The sequence below is a fragment of the Corythoichthys intestinalis genome, chromosome 1, assembly GCF_030265065.1.
Source record: "Corythoichthys intestinalis isolate RoL2023-P3 chromosome 1, ASM3026506v1, whole genome shotgun sequence".
NCBI classification, from domain to species: domain Eukaryota; kingdom Metazoa; phylum Chordata; class Actinopteri; order Syngnathiformes; family Syngnathidae; genus Corythoichthys; species Corythoichthys intestinalis.
In genome coordinates, this window is record NC_080395.1 from 37398940 (window position 1) to 37423912 (window position 24973).

The window sequence follows — 24973 nt, forward strand, 5'->3', positions numbered from 1 at the left end:
CCCGATAAATCCAATAAATTTAATAATAGGACCGATAATATGTATTGTGCTGGCTTTACAGTTTACAGTGACTTTACACACTAGTATAGGAAAGCAGTTGACCATTTGCAGGGCATTGCTCCCACCCGCTGGTCAGAATAATTTGTTGCATCTATTTTTTGTCACAGTAGTTTTGTTCACATTACAAGCTCATTCACATACACATTGCGGTGTCTAGCGGTTGCATTGACAATCGTGAATGCTTTCTGTTACGTTTCCGCCTCGGAAATATGTCTGTAAGTATTTTATGTTTACTAAAACATATGGATGTGCACTATATGTTTACTTCTGTGTGGAAGGGTCATATGTACAGAACTTAATAAGTTGTTGTGTTATAGAAGCCAGCCAATGCTTTAGTAGCTCAAGCTAGTGTGCTATGCTGTACATATAATAGTTGTGTATATAAGTGTATTGTGCAGTTTGTTGCATATGGCGTATTGAATATGTGTATTTTTCTGTTGTACTTTCACATTATTAAGACGAGTGTCTTCCCATAAAAGCAAGAAAAGACCAAGCCTTGTGGTTTATGGAAGTGCATTCATTTTTAGCTGGCTGTCGGGCAGTGCAGAAGTGAAACACACAGTTTTGTTCATGTCATTATGAAAAATCTGGTGAGATCAAAGGCAAATCTATGTTGAATCCACCACTAGTTTTTTTTTTTTTTTTGGAACCTCCAGGTGTTCAATTCATTTTCATTTCATTTTTTAAAATATATATTTATTATCAGTTATCGATATCGGTATCCGCTTTGAGGAGCAGGAAGTTATTGATATCGGTCTCAAAAAATGGATATTGTGCACCCCTAATAGTTATTTTGGGATTCAGGAGAGTATTTAGGGGTACTTAAAGGGGTTAAATCCGACTTACGCAGAAATTCGGTTACATCGCCAGCCTAGGAACGGAACTCGTTTGTAACCTGGGGACTACCTGTAAACTAAATGTGTTTTCAAAATGTAAAATGGAAATATTTCCTGTTAAAAGGGGCAGAAATACAAATGTATTAGTACAAAAGATCCTGGGTCAGTCAAATCCACATGAAAAAAACTGTGGCCTTGGCGATTTCAAAATTGTGATTCTAATTGCGTAATTCACAATTTTAATGCAAAATTGATCTTTGGGCCCTATTTAAATAATGAACAATATGTAAAAACAATAAGAACTAACTGTTGCTTCTGGCTTTCTGTGGTGGTTCAATGTCAAAATTATCATTGAGAGCTGCATAGTGAGACGCACTGGATCCATTCACAGCACTCCTGGGGAAAAAGGGTAATATTTAGACCCTCAGCAACCTCACATTTTGATGTGGTCATGTAATATTTTGTCTTCTTTTATAATCTAAAGGCAAAATTTACCTTTGTGTGGGTGGCACTAGGTCAATTGGCAAGGTTTGAGGCAGCGGTTGTCCACTTTTGGCCACATCCACCAAATGCATCGCTAGGATGAACTCCTCAGCTGAGAGTTTGCCGTCCTTATCAACGTCAGACAAATTCCTGTAGGAAAGTTAAAACTAATGCATTAAAATTTGGGAACCAAAACGGCAAGTGAATGATCATGTTTTAGTGCAATCTACAGCTATAGACGTCCAATCCATTTCAACTGGTTAAAATGGATTTGACGCCCAACGCCAACAATTGTAGCCAATGAGATAATACTCATGATCTCACCAGATTGAGGCTAGCTGAGTCTGACTGAGCATTGTGTTTGTCATAGCCCCTCTCACCTGCTGACCTATGGGAAAAATATGTTTTACATGCAGCAGTCTCCTTTTTAACAAGTTCAAATAAACTACAACCACCCGGTAACAACAAAGATGCGACACAAAACTGCCATCTTTTGGACAACTGGCGTACGTACATAACAAGTCTGCAATTAATCAATCCGCAATTAATTAATCAGCCCTTTGACAAAAAAAAAATCCTTTGTCTGTGTCAAATTACAGAGGAGTAGCCACTTATTTTATTTTGACTCCCCACGAAGAAAAACTAGAAAAAAGGGAAAAAAAATAATGATAACAACAACAAAGTGACTGACTTTTTCAGCACCTCCTTCTAGGCGGTCTAAAAAGAATTGCACAAGTGTTTTTCTCATTTTTTCTTTTTTTGTCCAGAAACACCAGCTCAATTGAGGATGTCAATGATTTTAGCAAAGGTGGACACGAGTATCAGGAGTGGACAAAAAGTCTTTTGTCATAAGAATGGCTTAAGCCAATTCTTAGCAATGTATGAAGCAATGTGGGAATGGCAGTATGCAATGGATGTGTGGGTGTGGAGGGTGTGTATGAGACATTACTTATTGAAATTATTTTCCATTTATGTCATAACACATTGAGAAAAATGTTTAAAAAAAGTTCAACTATACTCATACGTAAATATTTCAAGTACCGTAAATAAAGGTTCCTGATGACAGCCATACTGATGACATTTCAAGTAATGTCCTGTGACAAAACCGTAAACATGTTGTAAATAGAATTATCATGTATGAAAGAAAATCTCATAGGGTCTGACTACGATATCAATTACGACATTTTTTTTTTAAGTGGATATGTTGGTCCACGATTGAAAACAGAAGTGTTGATGACCACCCCACCAGTCAGGCTTGTGTGAGTGGTGTGTCTCATTCTCTCACTACATCATAGCAATTTTAGAAAAACAGGTCCAACAAGCCTACCATTCACACAAGGAAATGCACACTGGCCAAGTTTGCAAAGGCTTGACGCAATTGAAATTAGAAAAAAAAAAATGGGGGGTGGGGGGCAACGATTATGAAATCACCCGTTGTTCATGAACATCCACGCCTGCATGCCACGCATATTTGGGTTTTTGTATGACCTACATTTACAGCGCACACATGCTCATATATCGTACCAGTGAGGTATCCAATGATCTGCTTATCCAAGATGTTGAACTGCTGCCTGTATTTCAGTCTGGAGGCGACTGGCACTGCCCAATCCCCAGGACCTGCTGCCATTTGGCCAGTCATTGAGGGGGGTGGCAAAGTGGCGCTGAAACACACAAAACAATATAAAATACAAGCTCAATGCACTAATATACTGTGGCACAATCCACCCAGTCTTCAAATGGATAAATAATAAATGAGATCTAGTATAATTTACATCCATCCCTCTAGCAGCTAATGTGAAGAACTTTTGCTTGAACATTGAAAATTCTGTGCTTTTTTGTGCACTACCTAGGTATAAGTGTAGAACCATAGGGAGACGCAGAGAGTGGAAGACCTGGAAAAAGAAAAACATCACCACCATTAATTATTTTTTCAATGTAGCATGACCAATTCAGCGGAGGTCTGGAACCCTGCATCTGCGGGGAAAATGGATCTACAGTATATGGACAATGATATTTCGAGTCATGGCCGAGACGCCTTTATCTTTGAACAACAGGTGTCAAACTGGCTGGCCGGGAGACAAAGCTGGACTGCCTGAATATCATTTTGTGTGGCATGCAAACATAAATCATCCGCATCGATTTCATTGTTCTCACTAGAGAAATGAAAGAATATTTTTATATTCATAGAACCCCCCCCCCCCCAGTTTTTAATTTAAAATAATTTATAAAAATATACGTTTTTCTTGTATTGGTTTTAATTATAAGAAATAAAAATGAATTAAAGGAGAATAATGTTTCTTTTGTTTTTATTTATGTAAAAAAAAAAAAAAAATTGTTTTAATTATTAGTAAGAATAAAATAAAAAAATCAAAAACTTTGCTATTGAGGACATGGACAATTTCGAGGTTGACAATGTCTTCAAATACTCAACTGTTAAAATAACTCGAGTTATTTGATAAATAAATGGTTAAGATAACCAACAACCTCCTTATAGCTCCTGATTACGGTCTACTTTCAATTCTGGCTCTCCTCGAGCTTACAGCTGCTTTTGACATCATCTCCCACAGTATCCTTCTCGACAGACTATTGGTATCACCCACATACCTCATGCATGGTTCCTGTTTGCATACCTCCTATTTGACTAGCCACACACAGTTCATTAAATTTGGTTCCGACCAATCCCATTCACTTCCAGTCTTGGCTGGCGTGCCCCAGGGCTCTGTCGTCTGCCGCTCCTCTTTATTATCTACATCCTCCCCTTTAATTCCATTTTCCCTAAATATAATATTCACTTTCATTGCTATGCGGATGATACCCAGCCCTACATTTCCTCGTAACCAACCACCTCCCTCCCACCTTCCCCTCTTACCTTCTATTTACAAGACATCAACTAATGGCTTTCCTCAAACTTCCTACTGTTAACAGTTTAAAATCAGAAGTCCTTGTAGTAGGTCAATTCCCGTCAACAATCTATCCAACTCCCCCAAAACTTAGGGTAAGAGTCTGGGTGTCATCCCCTACAGAACGCTTTCCTTCCGCTCCAATATCAATTTCATCTTCAATCTTCGCAATATTTCTTGTCTTTGCCCTCAGTCCCCACACTACCGACACACGTTTGCAGCCTAGTCACCATCCAGATCGTCTACTGTAAATCACTTCTTTGGTCTTCCAAATAAATACCTCCAGAAACTGCAGCTCCTCCAAAATCTCACAGAACGCCTAATCACAAGAATCCCCACCACACACCACATCACCCCCATTCTCTGCCAACTTCACTGGCTTCCGGTTAAACAAAGAATTACTAACTACTCATCACTTTCAAAGCTATTCACCGCCTGGCCACACCCTACATATCTGAACTAATTTGCACTAACGCTCCTCCCCAACCTCTCCGCTCCTTTTCTACTCTTCACCTCTTTGACCCCCGTTTCCATCCATTAGGTTCCAAAATGTTTAGTCATTCTGCCCCTCAGCTCTGGAATTCTCTACCCTCTGATCGTCAATAATTAACCTCTTTCTCATTTTTCAATTCCATACTTTCTTTCCTGCTACTGACTTTGCTTTCAATCAGTATTTTTGTTCACTTTACTTTGAACGCTTCTATATTAGGTTGTAAAGTGCCCTTGAGTGTCGACAAGGCGCTTTGAAATAAAATATATTATTATTATTGATTTGTTGCTGATTAGGTGAATACTAGTGGCAAACATACAGCGTATCACATAAGTGAGTACACCCCTCGCATTTCTGCAGATTTTTAAGTATATCTTTACATGGGACAACACTGACAAAAGACACTTTGACACAATGAAAAGTAGTCTGTCTGCAGCTTATATAAGAGAGCTAATTTATTTTACCCTCAAAATAACTCAAAATATAGCCATTAATATCCAAACCCCTGGCAACAAAAGTGAGTACACCCCTTAGTGAAAGTTGTCAATGTTAACATACAACATGTCAACTGTCAATATTTTGTGTGGCCACCACTATTATCCAGAACTTCCTTTACTCTCCTGGGCATGGAGTTGACCAGAGCTTTACAGATTGCCACTGGAATGCTCTTGCACTCCTCCATGACGACGTTGCCATGCTTGAGACCATTGGAACCAAAAAAATTAATCTTTGTCACATCAGACCATAGGACATGGTTCCAGTAAGCCATGTGCTTTGTTGACATGTCTTCAGCAAACTGTATGCAGGGTTTCTTGTGTCTTCAGAAGAGGCTTCCTCCTGGGGTGACAGCCATGCACACCAATTTGATGTAGAGTGCGGCGTATGGTCTGAGCACTAACAGGCTGACCCCCCACCTCTTCAATCTCTGCAGCAATGCTGATAGCACTCCTGCAATGATCTTTCAAAGAAAGCATTTGGATGTGACGCTCAGCACGTGCGTTCAGCTTCTTTGGACGACTAACCTGAGGCCTTTTCTGAGTGGACCCTGCTTATTTAAAACGCTGGATGACATTAGCCACTGTACTGCAGCTAAGTTTCAGGGTGGTGGCAATCTTCTTGTAGCCTTGACCATCTTCATGTAGCACAACAATACGTCTTTTAAGATCCTCAGAGAGTTCTTTGCCATGTGGTGCCATGTTGGAACTTTCAGTGACAAGTATGAGAGAATGTGAGAGCTGCACTACAAATTTGAACACACCTGCTCCCTATGCACAACTGGACCTAGTAACACTAACAAGTCACTTGACATTTTGGAGGGAAAATGACAAGCAGTACTCAATTTGGACATTCAGGTATGTAGTTTTTAAGGGTTAGGGTTAGTTTAGATATTAATGGCTATATTTTGAGTTATTTTGAGAGGAAATAAATTAACTCTTATTAAATAAGCTGCACACAGACTGCTTTTCATTGTGTCAAAGTGTCATTTTGTCAGTGTTGTTCCATGAAAATATATACTTAAATATCTGCAGAAAAGCGAGGGATGTACTCACTTTTGTGATACACTGTAGTTCGTAGACAGATTGGCCCTCTGAAGAACCTGTAACAACAATGTGGCCCGTGACCAAAATGAGTTTGACACCCCTGGACTCACAGATTCAGGGAGAAGGGGCTTAGCCTGTGTGTGTTTTACAACAAAATCAAATCACACGGGTAACTTTTTGGGTGGGGGGCATTTCTAACTAAAATAGGACCAGGACCACATAAAGAATCATATTTTAACTAGAAAGGGTGTGTACCAGTGGCCAAGGTGCCAGCAGCCATTGGCTGGAGAAGTCCCATGTTGAGGCCTGTCATTGGTGGCCCCGGGTACCCTGGGGTTGCCATGGGTAATGATGTGTACATGGGGGGGTTGCTCCCAGACATCAGCGACATGCTAGGCATTATCCCTAAAGCATAAACACAAATACTTTACTGGCTATAATAAAGTGACAAATTGTATTTGTGAGGAAACTGAAGAAAATGTGCCTCAATGCCAGGACTGTAATGAATAATAATGCAGAATGTTATCATGCATTATTATTTTTTACATTTGTAGATATGTATTTTCAAACACTACATTAGGGAGTACTACCATAGGCGGGAGTGGGAACAGGCACAGGAGGCTGCTTCATAACGACTGGAAGTACAGATGGAAGCGGCGTTCCTTGAAGTTTGAGTTTTACAAGCTTCATTGCAATGGAAAACTCCAACCTGTCCATCTTCCCATCTTTGTTCATATCAGCCAGAGCCCTGAGATTCAGCAACAAAATCTTCAGTCAAAAACAGATTTGAGGGAACCATTTCTTCCAGATTTTGCAGACAAATGTTTATTACCATATTTCAGCCAGAACTAAAGAAGGTAGTCCTGACTGAAGAAAAAACTTCCTTGCCTGCTCACCTACAATAAGATAAAAGGCAGAATAAATTGAGTGAAGGAAGAGTAATCCGATTTTCATTAATAACAAATTGAGCAAAAGCTAGAAGCAATGAAAGCATGGAGAACATATGGATGTACCTGAAACATAACCCATTGATGGGGTGAGCGTGTCAAACTGCTGGTCATGCTTTTGCCTCTCTTCAGGAGTGACAGCCCACATATTTAAACCACCTGAAATATGCAAAAATATTATGAAAGTGAGTGTGGTTATGTTAAGAAGACTAACGCAAAAAGATTGACCTAAGAGACACACTTTTTAATCTATTCATTAATCGAGTTGAAACGTTTCCACTAAATTTTATAGTATATGAAAACTTTGGGTACAGGGAAGTGTGGATGTCTGACTTGCTGCAACTGGCTTCACAAATGACACACAGCACACAGCAAAGCGCACTGGAGATATGAAGAGCTAAGACAAGGAAATACGACGAAGTGTATGTAGTGTTTGGCTTCACTTTTGATACAGTTGGTGATGAGGAAAGACCAGTCTGTTTACTATGGGGGGCCGTTAGGGACATAATTCAGGATTACCTTTCACACACACTTATCAAACGTTCTCACACACTCTATTGAAACATTTTCTGCGCACGTATAGATGTGAGATTCTCGCACGCATACATGTGATATTCACGCACACATACATACGAGACGCGTGCACGAATACATGTGAAATATTTTTTGCGCACGCATATGTATGAAATCCTTGCACGCTTACATGTGAGACCCGCGCGCGCATATATATGAAATCCTTTCACGCTTACATGTGAGACCTGCACGCGCATGTATATGAAATCCTTTCACGCTTACATGTGAGACCAGCGCGCGCGCATATATATGAAATCCTTTCACGCTTACATGTGAGACCAGCGCGCGCGCATATATATGAAATCCTTTCACGCTTACATGTGAGACCAGCGCGCGCGCATATATATGAAATCCTTTCACGCTTACATGTGAGACCTGCGCGCGCATGTATATGAAATCCTTTCACGCTTACATGTGAGACCAGCGCGCGCGCATATATATGAAATCCTTTCACGCTTACATGTGAGACCAGCGCGCGCGCATATATATGAAATCCTTGCACGCTTACATGTGAGACCAGCGCGCGCGCATATATATGAAATCCTTTCACGCTTACATGTGAGACCAGCGCGCGCGCATATATATGAAATCCTTTCACGCTTACATGTGAGACACTTACGCGCATGAATGTGAAATCTTTGCGCTTATACATGTGAGACACTTACGCGCATACATGTGGAATACTTTTTGCGCACGCACACATGTGAAACAATATTTTGGGTGCCATGTTTGTACTATATGTCGAATCCATTTTGACTGGGAGTGGATGGAAAGGAAGATCGGATGTCTAACACTGTCATTACCAGCCGTGAAGTTAAAGCTGGCAGTATTTTTATGCTCCTAAATGTTCAGAAACAGCTCTAACTGTCAACACGTTGCAAAAATGAAACCTAGGTGGCTCAGGGCGCGTCATTGAGATTCGGCGTCTGTTGTTGTACGGCTGGCGCTGCATTAACTTACCATCACTTCCAGCGAATGTCGACGGAACGTGGGTCCAGAGCATAGCTGCAATCAGCACGAAGTACCGCAAAATATTTGCATAAATATATAGAAATAATGTATATATATACACATACATATATACACACATACACTATACAGGGTGATGAAAAAAAGAATGGGCCAAAACCATTGTGGTAAATTGGGGGGGCAATAACTACATTGACACAAGTATTGTATATTTTTGTTTTTATTTCATGCTTTACAAGTGCTCAATGTGACCACCAGCAGCATCACAGACAATCAAGCCGATATGACTTAATTCGTTAAGATTACTTACTTGTTAAAGTAAAAAAAAAAAAAAAAAAAAAAAGTAAGTACTTTATTTAATTAAAAATGTAATAATTTCAGTCTATTTCAATAATTTTGAAATGAATAAATGCGTGATGATTTTGGCACATTGATTTTTAATCACCCTGCACATACATCATATATATATATAAACATATTATATACATATTCACTATATAAAATTATGTACACATAATATGCGGTCAATAAACTATACTGCGACATTTTATTCATAAACTGTAATACTGTCTTGCATCTGTGAATAAACACACAATTTGCACTTCAGCCTCCAAGGCATATTTATTTGGCAATTGGAAACGAGGTGGGGGGTGCAACACTTTTATTTTTTTTAATATTTCAAAATACAGTTCCAATGGACTTCTTCAAATTTGAAATTTTACCTTTTTCATCAATCATATGCAAACTGATATTGACTATCAAACCATACTCGGTGTAGTAGTTAAAGTTAAAGATACATTTTTATATACATACTCATTAACTTAAGTACTGGGGATGGGGCAAGTTAGTAGCTCACATGTTGTTTACTGAATTCTCATCTCAGAAGCGAAACAAACATTATTTCTTTTCCACATTTTAAACAACCAACCAACCAAAACAATACTGCGCTCAAACCAGTGTGGTATAAATAAATATAATAAAAATTATTTGTTGTTGTGTGGGACATTTCCAACACCGTATATCCAGGTCTGCTCGCGTTGTCGTTGAAGAACTGGTTCCACGATGCTAGGCTAGCTGCAAAGGCTACCCCACGATACATCGGCGTGCCCGGGCATCTGTCTCGGAGTGCCCGCGCGGCGTGCGAGAACTATACCACCGAGCCACCAATACTTGCAATGGAAGACGGGCGGCACGCTGAAATGAATAATCAAAGGGAACACAAAGAAACAGACGAGCATTGGCACCCACATCGTATTCATACCGTCATTGAGTGACAATTCATCCCGCGCTTCCTTGGTCGAAATCGATAAGAAACCTGGATTCGTCCACAATAGCGTCCCGAGGCCTCCATTTCAATGGGCCAAACACCGGAGGAACAGTCGACGCCCACGTCAATTGCGTCAGAAGCTACAATGTAGCTTATTGGTCAAACTAACGTCACCCCCTCACGATTTTACAAAATAAAAGCAGGCACATTATGTTAAATAGGAAAAGGGTGATTTTACACACCAAAAAAAGGTCCACGACACATATTTAGATGATATATATGTATTTATTCTATTAAGAATGTTGCCAAGCTTGAATGATGCTTTATACAAGTAAAAATATATCGCTTCCGCCGTAAATACTTTTATTTTGAAAAGGACCAGTACAGCTTCCTACTATAAAATGCCTCGTATACTATCTACTGAAATGCCGTGCACTGTCATTTGTGAGATGCTCTTCTACACACAAGTGAGATTCTGTGCAGTCTCATTACTGAGAGCCTCTTATACACACAAGTGAATAACCTCTCACACATAAGACTGAAAAATATCTCACATTCCTTGGTCAAACGTTCGTATAAATGCATGTGAAAACATCTGTACAGATACGTATGACTTAAAAAGCTATCAGACATAAGTCTCGGTAATTATAAGTATGGGGGTAATTATAAATATCCACATTGATGCATGCCATTGAATTATAATAAATTGAATGGTTGAATAATCAAGAAAGCAAGATATTTTCATTAGCACATATATTTTAAGCTTGATAAAGATAGATCTAAATAAAGTTTAAGATTTTTTTAGCATTATTGAATAAATTATATTGTGTGTTTTAAACGTGGCATTAAAAAACAACAACAATAATATTACATTTTATTTTTAGGTGTCTTTCAGGACACTCAAGATTGCCGTACAAGGTAAAAGGTACAAAATAAGTTAAAATACACACATACAGATAAAACCCACAACAATGTTAAATTAAAAAGAATAATGGAATTATGAGGAAGAAAGCCTGTCTGAATAAATATGTTTCAAGATGTTACTTGGCTGAGATTGTAAGGAAGTCCAAAGTATTGTGCGGCCTCATCAACATCAAATTATAATCGATATAAGGGTCAGCAGGGATGAAATCGAACTACATATTCACACACATTCAGTACTAGCCTACATTCTATAATGAAGTGGAACACTGATAAAGGTATAGTTTATGGTTTTTATTTAAAACTGTATTTTTGATGACTGCTGTTAGTTAAAACGTCCACTAGATGGCATTATATGATCTTGCATTGCACTAAAACCAGGTATATGAGCGTTGCATTTTGGGAAATGAAGATGCTATGAACGCTAATGGAGAAAACGCTAACGCGACCTCTTTCAAACCAAAGAAAAACTGGTAATGGTTTCGAAAAAACATATTTCAATTTCATGTACGCGAAACCATAAAAGGTTGATTTTGTTGCAGACGAGTTCCAGACTGCTCTAATCAGCGAATTACATCTGAGTTCTGTGTGATACAAGTGTCTGGTGAGTTGCTATGCTTTATGCTACTATGCAAGAGGATATGTCATAGACACGTTTTCCTGTAGAGTTGAGTTACAAGATATTGTGTCTTTTCTTTGTCTAAAAAAACAATTGGAGGAAATTGGAAATATAGTAAGATGTTATTTTTTCAAATACAAATAAGTTAATGTTGTATGTTGATGCATTTTTGGAAAGTATTATCGATAGGTGGGCTAGTATCAGTCACTGTACAATTCATGAACAAATAGTTAAATGTGGGAAACGACCAATTTTGACCAGTATTGTAGGTTATACTTGCCATGCTGTACATTCTATGGTTGGTTGAAAATTAAGTTCTTGATATGCAGATTGTTTGTTTTTAATTGCTGGATCTACATCTGACAGACAGAATTGATGTCAAGGAGGATTCGGCCTGATTCAATGAGGGATTGAGGACCAATTTTTTTCAACTTCAGCCAACTGTTGGAGCATCAACCAAAGCAGATAAGGTCACCTTCACTACAAAATTCTTCACACAATATACAGTCACACTATCCCGATAGTACACACATACACTGAATAGTACAACAGACATTGAGGCACAGCAGCAAAAGACTTTGAAGGGACTGTTCAAATTCAATATTTTTTATTTAGATAGTTTGTGTATATTTTGGGGATTATATGATTTTGTGAGTTCTGTAGTACTTTGAATAAATGTTGTTGTTGTATTTTCTTACTAGCTGCCCTTGCTCCTTGAGTTGAACCTGTGTATATTACTATTCCATACTTAGTAACATCAAAACAAAATTCTTGTTCACATAAGCAAAAGAAATTACTAGTGGGATGAGCAAATTATTGCTTGGATAAAATATTCTATCACATGCATTAATAACGATAGCAATTTATCTGAAAACTACCAGACTTGCTTTTTTTTTTTTATTACATTGTAACAAAGCTATCTGTGACAAGTCTCTGTCTTTGGTTTTAAAAAATTAAACGTTAAAAATATCCTTTCCAACCCTTAAAAAAAAAAAAAAAAAAAAAAATCATGTTATGTCTTTACAAGTTTTTGTTTTTTTCACCAACATATCAATACCTCTGGGGTTCTAAGTGGCCTTACCTTTTTGAAAATGTTTCTGAATATTCATAGGAAATGTATTATCTTTTAAAAAGTGTGCAGCAATGTATAACACCAAATCTTTCCAATCATTTTTTTCCTGGATAAAACTGTTAAATGAATCTAGAAATAATAGTGTGTATTTCTCTATCATTTTTTATACCGAAATGTAATATTTGGAAAATTCTATTATTTTTAGCATTACTTTCGGAAAAAAAAAAAAGACTTGTGTAGTTGTGTGAGGTTCTCAGTTATGAGTGTACACGGTATTTTAGTAGACAGTGTAAAAGGGCTGCATATTACGATTCATTATTGGGCCTTTTCCAAATAATACGTTAGTGCGACAGAAGGGATATATACAGTGGGGAGAACAAGTATTTGATACACTGCCAATGGGTTTTCCCATTGGCAGTGTATTTACTTGTATGAAGGATCAGTCAAGTTTGGCAATATTCTTAAAAGTATAAATACATATATAATATAAATATGGGTCATGGACCTGTTTATTTTTGTATAATCACCTTTTTTCCTCTTTAACCTAATTTGCCTGCTTTTATTTTCTAAGGTCGTGGAGGAAAAGACGTTAGTTTGACCAATAAGCTACATTGTAGCTTATGACACAATTGAAGTGGGCGTCAACTGTTCCTCCGGCTTTTGGCACATTTAAATGGAGGCCAGTATCCGGACGAGTCCAGGTTACCTGCTGATATCGACAAAGAGAAGCACAGGATAAATTGCCACTCAGTGACGGTATGAATGTGGGTGCCAATGGTCGTCTGTCTCTTTGTGTACCCTGTGATTAATCATTTCAGCGTGCTGCCCGTCTTCCATTGCAAGTATTGGTGGCAGAGTTTTCGCACGCTGCGCGGGAACCCCGAGACTGATGCCCGGGCACGCCGATGCATCTTGGGGTAGCCTTTGCAGCTAGCCTCGCATCGGGGCAACAGTTCCGCTACGACAACGCGAGCAGACCAGGATATACGGTGTTGGAAATGTCCCACACTACAACAAATCATTATTTTATCCACACTGGTTTGAGTGCAATATTGTTGTGGTTGGTTCGTTGTTTAAAATGTGTAAAAGAAATAATGTTTGTTTTGCATGTGGGATGAGAATTCAGTAAAACGGCATGTGAGGGACTAACTTGTCCCCCCCCTCCACAGTACTTAAGTTACTGAATATGTATATAAAAATGGATCTTAAGCTACTATACCGAGTGTGGTTTGATTGTCAATATCAGTTTGCATATGACTGATGAAAAAGGTAAAATTTCAGATTTGAAGAAGTCCATTGGAACTGTTTTGAAATAAAAAAAACCATCCCACCTTGTTTCCAATTGCCAAATATATATGCCTTGTAGACTGAAGTGCAAATTGTGTTTATTCACAGATGCAAGACAGTGTTAAAGTATAAGAATAAAATGTCGCAGTAAGGTTTATTGACCACATATTATATGTACATAATATAATTATATATAAGGAATGTTTGTATATATAATTTATGTTTGTACATATGATGTATGTGTGTATGTGCAGGGTGATTCAAAAACAATGTGCCAAAATCACACATTTATTCCTTTCAAAATCATTGACATAGACTGAAATGATTAATTAAATTGTTAATTTGATAAGAAAGTCTCTTTATCAAGTAAGTTAACAAATTTAGTCATATCAGCTTGATTGTCCGTGATGCTGCTGGTGGTCACATTGAGCACTTGTAAAGCATGAAATAAAAACAAAAATATACAATACTTGTGTCAATGTAGTTATTGCCCCCCCAATTTACCGCAATGGTTTTGGCCCATTCTTTTTTTCATCACCCTGTATAGTGTATGTGTGTATATATGTATGTGTATATATATACATTATTTCTATATATTTATGCAAATATTTTGCGGTACTTCGTGCTGATTGCAGCTATGCTCTGGACCCGCGTTCCGTCGACATTCGCTGGAAGTGATGGTAAGTTAATGCAGCGCCAGCCGTACAACAACAGACGCCGAATCTCAATGACGCACCCTGAGCCACCCAGGTTTCATTTTTGCAACGTGTTGACAGTTAGAGCTGTTCCTGAATGGGAAACATTTAGGAGCATAAAAATACTGCCAGCTTTAACTTCACGGCTGGTAATGACAGTGTTAGACATCCGATCTTCCTTTCCATCCACTCCCAGTCAAAATGGATTCGACATGTAGTACAAACATGGCACCCAAAATATTGTTTCACATGTGTGCGTGCGCAAAAAGTATTCCACATGTATGCGCGTAAGTGTCTCACATGTATAAGCGCAAAGATTTCACATTCATGCGCGTGAGTGTCTCACATGTAAGCGTGAAAGGATTTCATATATATGCGCGCGCGCTGGTCTCACATGTAAGCGTGAAAGGATTTCATATATATGCGCGCGCGCTGGTCTCACATGTAAGCGTGAAAGGATTTCATATATATGCGCGCGCGCTGGTCTCACATGTAAGCGTGAAAGGATTTCATATATATGCGCGCGCGCTGGTCTCACATGTAAGCGTGAAAGGATTTCATATATATGCGCGCGCGCTGGTCTCACATGTAAGCGTGAAAGGATTTCATATATATGCGCGCGCGCTGGTCTCACATGTAAGCGTGAAAGGATTTCATATATATGCGCGCGCGCTGGTCTCACATGTAAGCGTGAAAGGATTTCATATATATGCGCGCGCGCTGGTCTCACATGTAAGCGTGAAAGGATTTCATATATATGCGCGCGCGCTGGTCTCACATGTAAGCGTGAAAGGATTTCATATATATGCGCGCGCGCTGGTCTCACATGTAAGCGTGAAAGGATTTCATATATATGCGCGCGCGCTGGTCTCACATGTAAGCGTGAAAGGATTTCATATACATGCGCGCGCAGGTCTCACATGTAAGCGTGAAAGGATTTCATATATATGCGCGCGCGGGTCTCACATGTAAGCGTGCAAGGATTTCATATATATGCGTGCGCAAAAAATATTTCACATGTATTCGTGCACGCGTCTCGTATGTATGTGTGCGTGAATATCACATGTATGCGTGCGAGAATCTCACATCTATACGTGCGCAGAAAATGTTTCAATAGAGTGTGTGAGAACGTTTGATAAGTGTGTGTGAAAGGTAATCCTGAATTATGTCCCTAACGGCCCCCCATAGTTTACTGTGTCTAAGTTTGCAGCAGATAACAGGAAGCCAAATCAATCAAGACGTTAATGAAATACATTAGAACCTAATAACAGTGATAAGCCACTTGATTTTTTTTCCTCAGCGAAAACATGCCGAATATTGCCAACATTCGTCCCACTTTGTCAGTGTTACATCAGTAAACCAGCGAGCACTGTTAGCATCATATCAGGTGGCATACCAAGTTGCTCAGTGCAAAATAACACCACACCAGAGCAAAGAAGCTCATACTGCCTGCAAAAAAAATAAAAACTGTCCCTCTATACAATGACACTGTCATTTTTGTTCGATCAATTTTTTGGGGGGTCAAATTGTTTGGCATATTGTCCTCACGTGTTCATGTTGCTAACCAATTTGAATTTTTTATAATTTATTTTATCAAATTTTATTTTTCAGAATAAAATGGTCAAAAAATGTACCTTGAGTGTATTTTTACAGTTTGGATGTGACTTATTTATTTATTTATTTATTTATTTTTAATTCAGGCAAATTGGTGCACTTTAAGTCTTTTACAACCAAAACAATGTTAATAAAGTTATACTTTATTGTAAGTTGATCAATATTACTTTTTTCCTTTTAATATTAAAAATGACACAATGTGATGCAGAGGTATACTTATAATAAGAATAATTTTATAGACAAATGATACTGGCAGAGTTGGGGGGGGCACGAAACGTTTATGTCTTCCGGGGGGTAACAGAAAATAATTGAGAAGCATTGCATTAAGCGAAATACTGTAACACTTAAAAAAACATGCGATGATAAATTATAGTGGAGATCATTACCAGGAAGCCTTCGCCTGAGAAAAGCACTTGGAGGATGGCATACAAACAACAGAGACCCAGGACACTCCCTTAGCTTGCCTCTTTAAAAGTAAGTGCTATGCTAAGTATACACAGAAACTGATTTAATGATAATAACTATGAGCTGTCTCACATTTATTTTGCAGTATTTCATCCAACATGCATAAATTAATTCTGACCAAATAAAACCCATGAGAAAATGAAATACTACCAAACGAAACTAAACTAACAGTAGTTGTGGAAAGTATTATAATGAAGTTGACTCCACAAACAGTATTCATTCATTCACAAAGAGCACTCACACAAACAGACAAGAAGCTAGCTTACCATTCATATTGGCTTGTGGCACTGACCGGGCGAGGGGTTTACTCCCAAAAGTGTCCTCAGCTACTGCTTACAACCATCTGCAAAACACACAGTGGCAGCCCAGTCATCAGTCAGCACTGCTGCAAGGACAGCACAGCAGCAGTGAAAGGAGCCAAGCAGGCAGGAAACAGGAGGGAGAATTTGGTCAGTCAGCACAGCCTAACAGGGCTTCTCCTGTTCCCCTCAGTCTAGGCTACTTTGGCCAACCTCCCAAACCTTTAAAAGCGCACAAGGAGATTCTCAAACACTGTTCAGAGTCCTTTTTTTTCCAGGTCCATTTGCATTCAATGCATAGACTGAATATTCCCTTTCATCCACATCATTTTATTCTCTGAGCATTGAATCGATCATAAGTGGACATTTTTGGTTGTCTTAGTTACCGTAATTTTTAGAAATGGGCAAGAGTCAATGATAATATCAAACCGAAAGTGTTTGAGGTCAGACAGATATACAACATACAGTATGTTACTCTATGGGGACTAATTTGTAATGTACAAAATAGTTGTTATCAATAATCCAACCCTCCAAAGTTCTTCAAGATGCAAGTCATCGCTTGACTGATTTTTTTCAGTTTTGACTTGGGAGCAAAAATTTGAGACAAGCCCTAGGCATAAATAGTGGCAGCAAACTAAACTCGGATAACTTAAGCAGTAGCCTGCAAGATTTAAAAAATATTTATACTGTTTATTGGCACACTCAGAGTAATTAATTATGAAGTCAAACAAGACATTAGGCATGTGCCGGTATGATATTGTGACGGTATGATAACTGTAAGCCAAAATATCACTGTATTGCAATTACAGATCTAAAATGTGTGACAATGAGATATCTGGGTTGATATTTTTTTTCCCCCATTGAATAGGATTTTTAATTTTCAAAACATATTAACAAATTGTAACATTAATATATAAGGTTAAGTTAAAATGAATAAAAATATAACAAAATATTCTAAATAAAATTAAATCAAATACAGTCCTTTAGGTGAGCCGAAACCCATAGCCACAGCTCAACATTATTACCATCAGAAAAAAAATAACAATTATCTTACAAAAAAGCACGTGTGTATGACTCGTATCATGTTTACACTATACGCACACTCTTTTTCTCAACACAGACACTTGCCAGAGAGAAAAAAACACCACGGTTTACCACCACTAGACACACTAAACACGATGGAGTTAACTCTCGTAGCTGGTGGGAAACGTTCATGACAGTGTTTACTAACCTTTAATTTTGTATAAATGTGAAATCATATTGGAGGTACTGCCTCCTCTGCAGCCACCCTCTGAAAACATGTTTGACATGTCAATTGGCCCTCCTCCTCTAAGCCGCAGTCGTCTGTAACTATTCTTTTGCCGAAGTATACCCATATCAGCGATTTTGTTTTCTTCGATGGGGGAAAAATTTCAGGAGTTTCACCTCCTCCAGCCATTGTGTAGCACAGCTGACTCACTGACACTAGCAACTACCGGTTGGGGAGGGTTGATCCTTGCAGTTGCAAGCGAGGGATTTCTCCATGCATTTTTGGGACATAAAAAATAGCTAATACCTTAGGGACGGTATGACGGAAAATTTTTGCAGTTTTGAAACCTTGACGTTTTCATAACACGGTATACCTTGAAACCGGTCATCAGCACATGTCTACAAGACATAATAGGAATTAAACAAAAAAAAAAATTAAAAAGCTCAGTCAGCATAATGCTGACACACTGTGCTAAATAATATACTAAACAATAAGTAATAAATAGGTGTTAAAAGCCTTTACAGACATGCACTATAACAATACTCACAGGCATATATTCTATATCCTTTGTGTATAAAATTTAACATAACCATGGTGGCCAAGGTGCACATAACAAAAAGACGACTATGCAATTCGTTTCACATGCAGTGAGTTACTAACGTGGTCACAGAACTCATTAAACTTATTTAAAAAGTGTTTACCTCTCCCAGTACTGATTTTGAAAGGAAAAAAAAATCAACTTAGCTATTTTATATTGATAAAAACAAATGGACTACGTAAAATTAAAAAAAAAAATACTACAAGACTGTTTGTCATGATGGAATAAAGTTTTTTTTGGGGGGGGGGGGGGGTCCTAGTTGTGAAACAAATACTGTGGTTGTCTCTGCAGCTTTCACACTGAACACCTGCCGCCGTCAGCTAGTGAGATTCAAATAATGAAATGAGAGGAGGGGCACACATTCCTGTGTTTCTACCCAACACTTCCTTCCAAGCAATCAGAGATAGTCATATCCTCATCAGAAGTCATTGGTCCAAACATTGTTTGAGAGGAAAAGACTGGCATAACAGGGTGAGGCTGTTAATAGGAGAAATCCACTAGGATAGATGGGCAAAGCAGCTCTAATCTAGTGCCTGCCATCTGTCAGTCTACTCCCTTCCACTTGTTTGTCTGGGTCAGGTCCTCTCAATTACTTGATTTTTCGTCTTTGGTTTCCACTTCATTATCGCTTTTGAATATATTCACATTCACCAAATTGTTGAATAATCCAAATATGTCACTGGAAACAGTTTTAACTAATAGTACCTGGATCTAATTCCCTACAAAGTTATGTGGAATTAGTTCATCTGTTTTTGGGTAACTGAAATGTAATGAAATGAAACCAATTCTGATGAAACGCAAATTTGGGGAACTGCAGAGGCCAGTGAAGCCATTTTTCAATAATCGATTGTCAAGCTGTTCCGTGAATCACATCTGAAAGCGACAGTCTGTCATTACATGTAGGGTTTACCCATGCTCGTCAGATCTCAAGTGTTTCAACTTGGCTTCAGTCGCTGTTCAAAAGGTCATGCCTCTCTCACTCAATATATACAAAACACAGTAGTGTTGGATAAATAAGACTGCCTGGCACTGATATGCAGTGTTGCAAAAGCAGCAATGCATCTTAGAAGTGTTATTTCAATCAATACTTCATTTAATAATAAACTGTGCACACATGTTGAAAAGGAGGTAATTCTGAACTAGAAAGTATTAAGAAATACCATCAAATAGTTGTTATGGTATTCATTTTTTCTGTCTCTAAAATAGAGTTGTCACCCCAAGTCCTCGCCTCACGAATTCTTCAAGTAATGTGTGGTAAATCAGCTTTGGTTTTTGTTCATGTTTACTACAAGACCCACAGTGTGAAACTATGGATTCAATAGCTATGCTTGCAGTCATTGATGCCAAAATGTGCATGAGAGTAGGATGACACTAGACGGTCAAAAGGCAAGTGATGAAGTGTGCGCCGCCCGTCATGAAAAGAAAAAAAAAAAAAAAAACTGAAGAATTGTCCCTTACAGATCCATCAGTAAAACCTGTCAATCTGGAGAGCCAGGTGAAAAAGACCAAATAATATTGCTTGAGATTTTGCCGATACAGAGTCCGGTTCCAATAACTAAAAAAAAAAAATTTTTGAATTTTTTTAAAATTAAGAACCCGATCCTTTTCACCTGATTCCGATCCTCTGAAAAATGGCCCGATTTTCGATCATATGATCAGATCGCGACATCCCTAGTACAGAGTAAAGCAGTATTTTGCAGAGGACAGTGACATTAAACAACCTTCAGGAAAAATGGCTGCGCTGAAATACTTTTCATTGTTCTTTGGTCTAATTAACAACCTGTGAAAATATATCTAATTGTCAACCCAAGAATTACACACAAAATAAAACGACGTTGCTGATTTTTTAACTTCTGAGCCGCGGATTTTTTTCCCAAGATGTTTTGCCGATACCAATCCCATATCTATCTTTTTGACCAATAAAAATAATGCAAAAAATAATGTAACTAGTCAATGACTAATCATATTTCAAGAAATGCTCTGTTTACAGAGCCGATCCCTATACCTGTGTGGCAATTCGATACTAATTGTGATACTTAAACTATATTACCCTCTAAAATTTATAAAAACACAGAAGCATGTATCTCCGTTTTAACTAGATGCCATTTGACATTTATTTACATTTTTTTTTTTACATAGAAAAGTACATTAAATGTTGCAGCAACTGTTCCTGTGCAAAATAGAACAAAAACTATTTAAAACAATTTACATTTTATACAGAGTCCCGATCCAATACCATAAAAAAATTGTCAAAAAAATACACATATATACTGTATGTATATACAGTGTATCACAAAAGTGAGTACACCCCTCGCATTTCTGCAGATATTTAAGTACTGTATATCTTTTCATGGGACAACACTGACAAAATGACACAATGAAAAGTAGTCTGTGTGCAGCTTATATAGTAGACTCAATTTATTTGCCCCTCAAAATAACTCAAAATATAGACATTAATATCTAAACCCCTGGAAACAAAAGTGAGTACGGTACACCCCTTAGAAACTACGTACATCCCTAAATGTACAAATTGAGTACTGCTTGTCATTTTCCTTCTAAAATGTCATGTGACTCGTTACAGGAGTGCTGGCTGCATTGCTACAGAGATTGAAGAGGTGGGGGGTCAGCACACAAGAAAGCCCGCCCGTCTCATCAGACCATAGGACATGGTTCCAGTAATCCATGTGCTTTGTTGACATGTCTTCAGCAAACTGTTTGCGGGCTTTCTTGTGTACGGTCTTCAGAAGAGGCTTCCTCCTGGGGTGATAGCCATGCACACCAATTTGATGTAGAGTGTGGCGTATGGTCTGAGAACTAACAGGCTGACCCCTCCCCCCACCTCTTCAATCTCTGCAGCAATGCTGACAGCACTCCTGTAACGAGTCACATAACAATTTGGAGGGAAAATGAAAAGCAGTACTCAATTTGGACATTTAGGGATATAGGTATTGTCTAAGGGGTATACTCACTTTTTTTTGCCAGGGGTTTGGATATTAATGGCTATATTTTGAGTTATATTGAGGGGAAAATAAATTAACTATTATATAAGCTGCACACACTACTTTTCATTGTATCAAAGTTTCATTTTGTCAGAGTTGTCCCATGAAAATATATACTTAAATATATGCAGAAATGCGAGAGGTGTACTCACTTTTATGATACACTGTGTATATATATGTACTGCTCACGGTGCTCAGAACATTTTTACACACACAATGAATTGCCACTCATACTACCGCACAGTGTTGTTAATATTACTTTAAAAAAGTAATTATTTACAGTTACAAATTACTTCTCCCAAAAAGTAATGGAGTTAGTAACTCAGTTACCTAAATGTAAGAGTAATTAGTTATTTGGCAAAGTACCTGATGTTAATCTTCATGATTTTTATCTTTTTTTTCCCGTCCCCAACAACAAAAAAAAAAAAAAACATAGGTCACACAATGTTAAGTTCAAAGGGTTTTTGGGACAATTAGCCCTACCCCAGTTCTTTACCCTAAACTTAACTTGACACAGTGGTATTGTAGATATGGTGATAACTAGATAGTAACCTTTGCTATGTTTGGAAGTCATTTAGTGTTGTTAAAAGACCGTTAAAAGTTGTTAAAATTGCTCCCGTTATTGCATTAGCTCCCTTCTGTCTACGTTCGACATGTGAATGTTTTAAAACGATTTCATCATTTAAAGATAGATTCAAGTCAAGATTTTGCCAATTTAGGAGTATTTTAGATAAAAAGTTACTTAGGTTTGCTAGGAATATTCTCTACAACAGAGCCTTCCTGAGAAGTCTACTGCTTTAAGATGGTGGCTGTTTACTAATGCCGGCGAGTCTATCATTTCGCATCTAGTTCTCTATACATGTGCTAACGCCGCCGTGTTTGCAATTTCGCATCTAGTTCTATATACATGTGATATCTATCATGTGGGCGTAGTTTGTAGGCTATCGGCTACAGTCAGGTATTATTGGAGCCACCTAGCATCGCGTTTGGAACGGCGTCACAACTCGGATCTTGACATATTGTCAGTTGATATGTTTTCCCAGCTCTAGATGATGCCCATCCATTTTCACTCACAGCGCACATCAGGCTAATAGATCTAACATCTATGGTCGCGCATAGCATTTGTTTACATTTTGTAAATCGCGACAGAATGTTGCCTTATTAACACAAACGCCATGAAAGCAAAAGGACACACCTGTTTCGGAACTAAACAAACATATCACAGGTGTGAAAGCACCCCAAAACATTACAAAAACCTGTAGGAGCCCTTTCAGGTGATTCATACATACTGAATTGTTGCTGCAGGGCAAGGCAGGGCTATGCTCACCTTGATGAATTGCATTTCTTTGCCTTGCCCTGATTTGTCCACAAATGAGGATATGCCTTGAGTGGAGAAATCCCACTTTTACTGACAGGGCAAGTTTAAACCTGGTGAATTTATCAAGGCATGAGCAAAATGTCTCATGGTACACCATCAAAAAAAATGTCACACAATTTACACACCATTTACTCACGACTGACTCAGCATTAAATCTTTATTGTACAATGTTTGTTTATTTTCAATGATACATCATCCAGAGTAATGTAATGGTTGCAGTCTGTAGTGCAAGTGATTATCTGAGAGGCCCTCATTGTGCCTCTTTTGGACATTGTCCAGTACAATCGTCAGGCTGAGGCAATCAGGCACGTCAAGGCAAATTTATTTGTAGAGTAGTGTAATTCAACAAAGAGTAAATCGAGTGCATTCTATCATATAAAAATTGGCAAGACATAATTAAGAAATAGAAATAAAAACAAATAAAAGGATACACACATGCCATGTAAAACTCAGTTAGACACAGTTAAAACAAAAAAAAACAGGAAATAGAGATAAAAACACAAATAAAAGGATAAAAAGCAAAACACATACAATTAATAATTAGAAAAATAGGGGCAGTTATGAATATGCTGCAGTAAACAAGATAGTTTCAAGCCACAAACTGTTTGTGGACATTTCAGATCTTCAGGTAGTGTAGAGCATAATAACGGAATTATGACGCTTGGTTCGAGTTCTTAGAACACACAACAAATGGGTTGACGCTTGGTTCGAGTTCTTAGAACACACAACAAATGGGTTCCAGATGACATAGTGGGTCTAGAGGCTTTGCAGTGGTCAAACATGTATTTCAGTCCAAGGCATGTAAGTGTTTAGTAAACCTGCAATAAGATTTTATAGTCTATCCTACGGCTGAATGATATTGGAAAAAAAAAAATTGCGACTTTTAGGGGGTTTGTGTGTGGAGGGTGTGTGGAGACGTTTGAGACATATAAATTAAATGCCAGAAGTGATCATGAGGAGTTTGTAATTTCTACATGTCCAAAAAGAGTCAAAGCTAAGGTAGATAAACAGAAGTATTGAATAAAGCCAGGCATTTTTCGACTACAGTACTTTATTCTTGTTAAAAAATGATTTGGTTGGACAGTTATGTTTAAAACTGATCATAATATAACATAACATTTGAAGAGCTTGAAACCATTTATTAATATATAAATATATACATTATGTATATTTATATACACACACACACACACATTTTTTAAAATCATACTTTGGGGAAAAGGTGAGAAAAAAAACATGCCTTATATGTATCTCTTTCCAATGCTAAATCTGAATAAATACATTGAGCACACACACACACAAAAAAATAAAATTTGGGTTTTTCACTTATCGCGGCGGGTTCTGGCCCCCATTAACCGCGAAAAACAAGGGATCACTGTACATTGGTCATTGAGAGTCATCCAAAGTCTTTCCAAACAGCTATTCAAGTCATCTAGTGAAAATTTCTTTAAAAAATATATATACAGTATATATATATATTTTTAAATATCACAATATAATATCGCAAACCCCCCCAAAAATCGCAGCAATAGCTTTTTCCAATATCGTTCAGGCCTAGTACACAGTCTTAAGTGTGCTGCGGCAACTCATTCATTGTGTGAGTGAGAGGCTGTACTCCGCAGCATGAACGTGAACTCTGAAAACACCGGCAGGATCATCATTGACCTGGACAGCACTTTTACGTAACAAAAATAAGGTTAGACGTAGAGCC

The 24973-nt window shown here is 38.0% G+C and overlaps 1 protein-coding gene and 1 long non-coding RNA gene across 4 annotated transcripts in view; one reads left to right on the plus strand and one right to left on the minus strand.

Moving 5' to 3' along the window:
* Positions 1–24973, minus strand: part of itsn2b (intersectin 2b) — a 61343-nt gene that overhangs the window by 33811 nt on the left and 2559 nt on the right. For both annotated transcript variants that reach the window (XM_057833119.1, XM_057833110.1), the window contains exons 2-11: positions 17006–17082; positions 7324–7416; positions 7143–7206; positions 6901–7058; positions 6566–6715; positions 3226–3271; positions 2904–3040; positions 1704–1767; positions 1392–1529; positions 1204–1292 (exon numbers count right to left, since the gene is read on the minus strand). In XM_057833119.1, coding sequence (XP_057689102.1) covers positions 1204–1292; positions 1392–1529; positions 1704–1767; positions 2904–3040; positions 3226–3271; positions 6566–6715; positions 6901–7058; positions 7143–7206; positions 7324–7416; positions 17006–17012 — 946 coding nt within the window. In that variant the 5' untranslated portion in view covers positions 17013–17082. The remainder of the gene's footprint in view (positions 1–1203; positions 1293–1391; positions 1530–1703; positions 1768–2903; positions 3041–3225; positions 3272–6565; positions 6716–6900; positions 7059–7142; positions 7207–7323; positions 7417–17005; positions 17083–24973) is intronic.
* LOC130914168 (uncharacterized) lies at positions 11009–15039 on the plus strand. Of its 2 annotated transcripts, XR_009062845.1 has the most exons (4): positions 11009–11460; positions 11530–11591; positions 11973–12076; positions 13250–15035. It is a non-coding gene; the product is annotated as an uncharacterized LOC130914168 (long non-coding RNA). The 2 variants fall into 2 exon arrangements; XR_009062844.1 differs by having other exon boundaries at positions 11973–15039.